Below are 7,360 nucleotides of genomic sequence, written 5' to 3'. Positions count from 1 at the left end.
AATAGAACTTCAAGGTGATCTGCACCAAAAATAAAGAAATTGACAAACTTAGTCTAGCTTAATGTAATTAGAGTCAGGGCACCAGATCTACAATTAAGTTAATTGGCAACTAATTCTTTCAGTACAAAATTTTTCTGACGCCATCTTTTCTATAAAACCCGAGAACTGTTTTGTCTGGAGCCTAATTTTTTTTCCTGGCTCCAAAGATTTTACGATTTTGGTCAGTCTCTTAATATAACACATTGAGGCTCTTAGGCTCATAAACACAAAACAAACACACATTAAATAACATGACTTATTTTACAATGATTTTATTAAACAATTTCCAGAAGAGAAATCTCAAAATACAGTACATTATAAAAATATAATTTATAAGTAAATAAATTGAACTTTTTAGAAGATATTACAAAAATAACAATTCATTTTTTCTACTTCACTTACAGGTAAACTTGAGAATTCTTTGTAAAATGTGTTATAAAAACTTATTTGTACTTATTATCACTTGTTTTTCCAACAATTAGTAAAAATCAAACACTAAATGTTGTACATCTACAAATAAGCTCATAGAAGTAAAAATAGTTTTCAGAAACTGGAAGATTGAAATTAGCTACATTGGAGTTGGTTATTAATTTCATCTCCCTACATAAATTCACTGGTACTAAAAAAATGAGCATGGGTTTTTATTCTTTACATATATTATGGCTATGGCTCGATGAAAATATCTTGTGACAAACCAATTTCAAGCATATAACAACAATTAAAGTAAACCAATTTTAAAAAGGCAAAAATTTCAAGAACTTCATTAAAAATATTTCATGAAACAAAATACCTTTCTTCTTCCATAAAATGTAATATTAAAATTATATCTAAAAATGAAAAAAGTAGTAAAAATTAAACTGCACAAAAGTGACAAAAAAAAAATTAGAAAGTTTTAATTAAGGCAATAAAATTTCATGAGGAAAAAAAAGCATTATTGTATACAAAAGGCTATGGTTGAATATCTGTGCATCAAGATTCATGTGCTATTAAAAAAGATAACAAGTAAAATTGATTCAGATATTTGTGTTTACATAATACAGATAAATTTTCATTATATATACAAGACCGATTAAAAGAACTGTTACAAACAAGAGGAAAAACACAAGTAGCATAGCCCTCCTAAAAAGTATCAAATATATTTTAACAAGCTGAAAAAGTAAATCAAGTACAAAAAATATAAAACACTAAAATATAACAAACAATTTTGAATTTGTGAAAAGCAAGTACTATTTTGATTTAAATTTGCAATAAATCATTCTTAATACCGAATAAAGACTATCTGTTGCTTTGGAAGGTTTCAGAAGCTATATTTGATTCATAACATTGAACTTAACGGGCCACATGAATCCGCTTCGAGGGCCATATCTGGTCCGTAGCCATAGGTAGGGAACCACTGATTAATGGGATAAGAATTTTCAAGGAACCAATATTTTGCAACAATTTTGGATTTCAGAAAATTGTTTTTCAGCAGTGAAAATTAGCAAATTATTTATTTCAGTAAAAGTCAACTACCTTTGCTCCCATTATCCCTTTGTGTTTGATCATATACAAATCTGGGAAATAATTTAAATCTTTAATCTCTAAAGGCTAAAGAAATTTAGACTTCTTGACAGTTACACCTTCCAACTACTATGGCATTATTAAATCCTTCACCAAAAGCAGCCTTTTGAATATTGAGAGTTAGCTAAGGCAACTAACATTGAAAACAAATTTTGTGAAAATATATTTACTTATTCTGAATTACTTTTTTAAAAAATCCCTTTTGCAAAAATCTAGTGTTAACCTATAGAAAGGAATTGAGTACATGATCTCCAACACAGGACATAGAAAAGACGTAATGCAAAATGTTACACATTTATACCCATTAATGGCTAAGAAATTTCATTAATGCTATAATTGCTTTTGTGACAAGATGTTTTGGCAATGTAAGTAAGCTTCATTTGGTTAGTACACAAATTTACTAAAAGTTTTTTTTTTTTTAATGAATATATTTCCTTTAAAAAAGGTAGCGAATTAATTAAAAATTTGAATCCCAAAAATATAAGTTAACTTTGAAAAAAAAAATATATTTGAAATATACATACTTTTAGACTAGAAAATATCATAGGAACAACCATATAAATCAACGTAACAACTAGTGTCATCTTACTTAAATTACAGTACGTTTATCATAACAATCACAAATTATGGTTGCTGATCTACATTACATAGAAAAAAAAATCATTTGTAAAAACATCTGAATAAAAAATCACCCTATAAAACAATCAAACTACATCAGAAAATATTACTTCTTGCAGTTGTATAAAAATATTTTCAATGAGTAGTAACTGAAGCCCAGATGTTCAAAAAAGCTGATTTTGCTTCATTAAGTACTAGTTATTTAATAGCATTGTTTTATTATTATTAGTGTTCTTATTTTGGATTAAAAAAATTAATGAACATTATGACATTGACATGGTTTCATTTATGTTACTTTTACATGGAGAAGCGATGAGAATCTCAAAATAAGTTTCTCATTTGTACCATTTGAAGAGTTAAGTTTTATGTAACAGAACCCACACTACTTCAAAATAAAAATAATAATAATAATAAACACATATCAATTAAAAATCTTATATCATAAATATGGCAACATGTCCCAGAAAAATATCAATTAGCAAAGTATATTTAAGATGATATAGCTGCATGATAACTCAACCATTTTAACATTTTTAAAACCCTTAAGTTCATAATGTAATAAATTTAATGCCACATAATTATTTATAAAATCTCCAAAGCAAAAAGTAAAACATTTTTTAAGTATGGCACACAACTGTTGATAACACTTTATGATGGAATGTTCTTTTCAGAAAAAATGCAAATTATTCTATCTTGGAGTTTCAATAAGGTATCACAAGATCTAACTTTTGAATTTCTAAAACTGAGCCCCATCCTCAATAAGAGTGATGGTGGTGCACTGCCTCTAATTCTAGATTACCCTAAGAATGAGGATTGTTCACCCAAAAGAGCAGCCAAGACATACTAATCCCACTAAAATTTTCAATAGCACATACTGCACTATCAGCAGTTCAAAAGAGGATGTCATTAGTCGTATTTTGAGACCAAAAACTTTTAATTTGATGCCTAGATTTCCAAACACAGGCTCCAAATTTGATATCAAAAATTTTGGATTGCATCAAAGTTTTTCTTTTCTGACTCATTGTGATTGAGATCCTCTGTTGAAGTGAAGAATAAATTTGTAAAAGTAATTTTAAGTACAATCCATTTTGTCTTGATCTAAAAAGAATTTTCTTCTGCATATAATGATTATATTATCACAAATTTCATTTTAATTTTGGCGTTTAGCTCTTTCGCCGTCCTAAGCTACTCCTAGCTTTGCCTATTGGTAGAAATTTCACTGCATCCAATACTAATTATTAAAAACTTTTATTATTAATGGCTGTTAGTACAATCATTTGTTTGTAACTCATCATATTTACAAGCTTATTTTTGAGAGCAATTTTATTTACACCGCATGAACATCTGGGCTTTTATAATATAGTGCATTTTTTATCAAAAAACTGAGCAGCCAAAAGCCTATCTTCTAAATATATCCACAGGTAAATAGTTAAAATTAAAGAATTTAAAAACATTTTACACCAAAATTGAGCAACATTAAATAATTTTGAAATCACTTGACTAGCCGAATACTACTGAAGTTTACGAAGTATCAGTTCTCGAAGATTTAGTTTCTGATGCACTACTATTGCTGTAGTTAAGGAGTTTCCAGCAAAGAGAATGAGAAATATTAATCCAGTTACAGGAACCTATAACGATAAAAAAAATGTGAAACATTTTAACTACTTAAAGATATCAATCATCCAATATTAATGATTCAACTACCTAAAAAAATTTAAAAACAAAAAAACCTTAAAACAGAAAGTTAAACCATATGGCTCAATTCAAAAAAGATAACCAATCTTAATCTTGATCAGGCAATTAAAGCTTTAAAAAATATATTTTATTATCTCTGCAGCATAACTGCTCATGAGTTCACAAAAACTTTTTATGAAGATAAGCCACTAATAACTGTACTCTATTGAAAATCTTCAAGAATTGGTAGACAAGCCCACATTTTTTTTTCCTTTCAGATAACGACAATTTTTGCGAATTTACTTATTTCAAGTTTTTCATTGCTACTCCTGATGAAGTAGTAAACCTTAATAATTAAAATACAACTGTCACTTTTACAATTAAATAACTAGATGAGGAGAAAAATAAAAATTAACATGGTCCCTAGCACATTTTATAAAGGGGCACCTGTTCAGAGGCAACCATAAACCACTACATCGATTTAACATCCAGCCTGAGCTAGAGCTGCTATATATATATATATGCTGGTGCACCAACTTAAGTTTAGCCATTTTGGATCAGATTTTTCATTGTTGCAGAGCTAGTATTACCAGAGCAAAGTTTCGGGTTTTTCCAAAATTGGCCCAAATACAATATTTTATTTAATGAACAATTCACATGCCACTAATAATTGCTCACAGAGAAAAATCACCAAACGCAATAAGTTGCCAGAAAAAAACAACCACTCAAACACTCACTCCAATCCAAAATGACTGCTCCTAAGCTGATGCGCCAACTTGTATATAGGGGCCTTAGTCTTTGCGAGCGTCGAAAACAGAAAGTAGATGGGAAGAATTTAATTTCAATTTTACAAATGTGAGAAGGGATAAAAGTTAATTATGAACTTACGTGGAAACTAATTTCAACATTCAATGCATGCACTTGAAATGAGATTTTTTTTTTTTTTAAATTATTTCACAATGCATTATAGGGAATTTTGTAAATTAGAATATTTGTTTAAAAAAGAGTAGCATGTGATTCAAGGAATAGAAAAAATAGTATTTTTAACTTTTAATTTGCCGCAAATCACACTACTGGTCAAAAATATTGCAAATTTGAAAAATCTTATTATTTTCAAGAAAAGTCATCAAAAATGGTATTTTTCTAATTAAATTGATTTTTTTAATGGAAATGTAAAAAAGAAGCTTAAGGAAACAATAAGCAAAGTTTGGCAAAATGAAATAATGAAAGAAGTGTTGCAAAACTTCGTGGATTTCAAGTCCAAAAAAGTATACTGTAATTAAACCAGGCAGCTCCAAAGTAATGTTTCTCCATTCAATTACATTCATTTACTATTTTTCTGTTTATAGTAACTAGAAATTGCATTATGAAATCATTTTATTTGAGGGGAGCCAAAATACATTCCATGGATGAACTGAGCATTTTTTTTCACATTATATTTTTTTTAATGAAAGTAAATAATTAAATGTATTCAATAACTCAAACATGTCTTGTCTTTAAACTAATTAACCATTATGACTAAAAATGTATCAGTTGAATTGAAAAAAAAAATCTTTGGGCGGAGGGGAACAGTTAAAGACTGTTCCAACTTGTAATACTTTTGCCCAGTACTGTACTTTTTCATAGAAAGATCTGAGGAAAAAATACTTATATTTATACTTTAAATGTACACAAAAAGCGCTTACCTGCCATTCAATGTCTCTAATTTGAATTGTTAGCTGATACAAAGTGTAAGCATTATAGAGTTGCCAACACTGCAAAAAAAAAGTTTCATTCAATAATTATTAATACACAATTTTAAGAAAAGAATATTATTACATTTAAACAAAGTAATGTTCAAAATTTTCATTTTTAAGCCTTTTATAAGAAATGGTTCAAGATTACACGTTTAAATAGGTCTTCAATACAATATTTTTTCAAACATATCACAAAAAGTTCAATTATAACTCTTAAAATTTAATTTTAAAACGAAGAAACACCAGGGGAAAAATAACTATGAAATAACTTTGGAAATAATTTTTTATGTGAAAAAAAAACTAATACATACATATCCAATGGACAAAAACGGAAGTAAGAATTTTAAGCCTCTCCACATCCATGAATGAAAACCATCTGAAATAATTTTTTTCCATAAATCATATGACAAAATTGCACAATAAAATATTTAAAAATTTTGGTGAACATTTATTAAATAAGCAAATTAGACAAGAGTTTAACCAACACTGGATTACTGAATGACTTAAAAGGGATCAAAAGCAGCTTATCTTTTGAAGAAAGAAATGTTCTTCAGAATATTATGATGGAGGTGATGCCACTGGTTTGAAAATCATACTCCAAATAACTTCCTACTTCATCATGTGTTTTACTGCAAACTCGCATTTTTAGTTGTAGAATGTTTTCAGTCAGCTAAAAGTAATATTAATTTTAACCTATGGATAGGGGCAGGCCCGGACTGGCCATAGAGTTGACCGGGACATTTCCCGGTGCGCCCTCTCGAAAGGCGCCCTTCTGTTGTTTTCTTATTTTCCAAAACAATGTTTTAGCAATATGGAAATATATTATGTAGAATCAAGAAATGATTTTGCATGTGAATATTTTCACATGTAAAAGCAATCTTCTTTATATAAACGTTCCCTTTTATCACCCTCATAAAGCAATTAGTCCCCCTCGTTTCGTAAACGGTCTGCTCCCGTTTGTGGCTAATCTTTTGCTCTAAGGTTCAGTTCTGAGGACAAAAATGGACCCATGGTGTTTCCCCAATAAAAAAGGGATGTGAGGGTGAAAGTGACAGCACACATATAATCCTGACACATATCTATGGTCAAGAGTGGTTTGATTTATTGACTGTACTTAAGTTGCTGTCAGAGCGGATAGCTGGCATGCCTCCCTGTTCTGATAACGATCATGAGTGCAATAGAAGCAATTAAGATTACAAATAATGTTAATTTTTGAAATCGGCGCTTTAAAAATAGTGTTATGTCGAAATAAGCCGCATCAAATCCATTTTTTAAGTGGTTGGATGCACACAATGACGGATGTCGTATTTTTAATCGCTTCACAAAAAAAAAAAAAAAAAGGACAGGACTGTACGGCGATTTCTAGACTTTTTGAGTCAAGGCGCCCTTTTTGGAACTTGGATTTTTGAATGGCGCCCTTCCCAAAATAAAAGTATGACTTGTAACTGACAGTCAAAAATAAATATGAGTCTTGTATCTGCATTGAAGAGCCGTTATTTATCACTGAGAGGTTCTGTAAAAAATGGAAAAAAGTTTCACAAATAATAAATCTAAATTAGTTGAGAAAAAATAGTGAAATTTCGAAGTGGTTCTAGGAGGACTGCAGGGTTTCCCGGGGCACATTTGGGAATTACTGGACTAAATAATTAAGATGCCGAACAGTTTTAAAAATAGAACATTTTTCGAATTTAAACTAAGTTTTGTCAAAATCATAACAAAAGTTAAAGTTCTTT

General features: G+C 29.3%; 1 protein-coding gene across 1 annotated transcript in view; it reads right to left on the bottom strand.

Annotated features, from left to right (window-relative positions):
• Positions 1-319: 319 nt before the first annotated feature.
• LOC129222193 (ion channel TACAN-like) overlaps positions 320-7,360 on the bottom strand; it is a 42,713-nt gene continuing 35,672 nt past the window's right edge. Inside the window, exons 11-13 of the mRNA XM_054856664.1 lie at positions 5,939-6,003; positions 5,577-5,645; positions 320-3,845 (exon numbers count right to left, since the gene is read on the bottom strand). Of these exons, the coding sequence (XP_054712639.1) occupies positions 3,729-3,845; positions 5,577-5,645; positions 5,939-6,003 (251 nt within the window). The 3' untranslated portion in view covers positions 320-3,728. The remainder of the gene's footprint in view (positions 3,846-5,576; positions 5,646-5,938; positions 6,004-7,360) is intronic.

The sequence above is a fragment of the Uloborus diversus genome, chromosome 5 (genome assembly GCF_026930045.1).
Source record: "Uloborus diversus isolate 005 chromosome 5, Udiv.v.3.1, whole genome shotgun sequence".
NCBI lineage: Eukaryota > Metazoa > Arthropoda > Arachnida > Araneae > Uloboridae > Uloborus > Uloborus diversus.
This window is presented reverse-complemented; position numbering and strand designations above follow the sequence as displayed.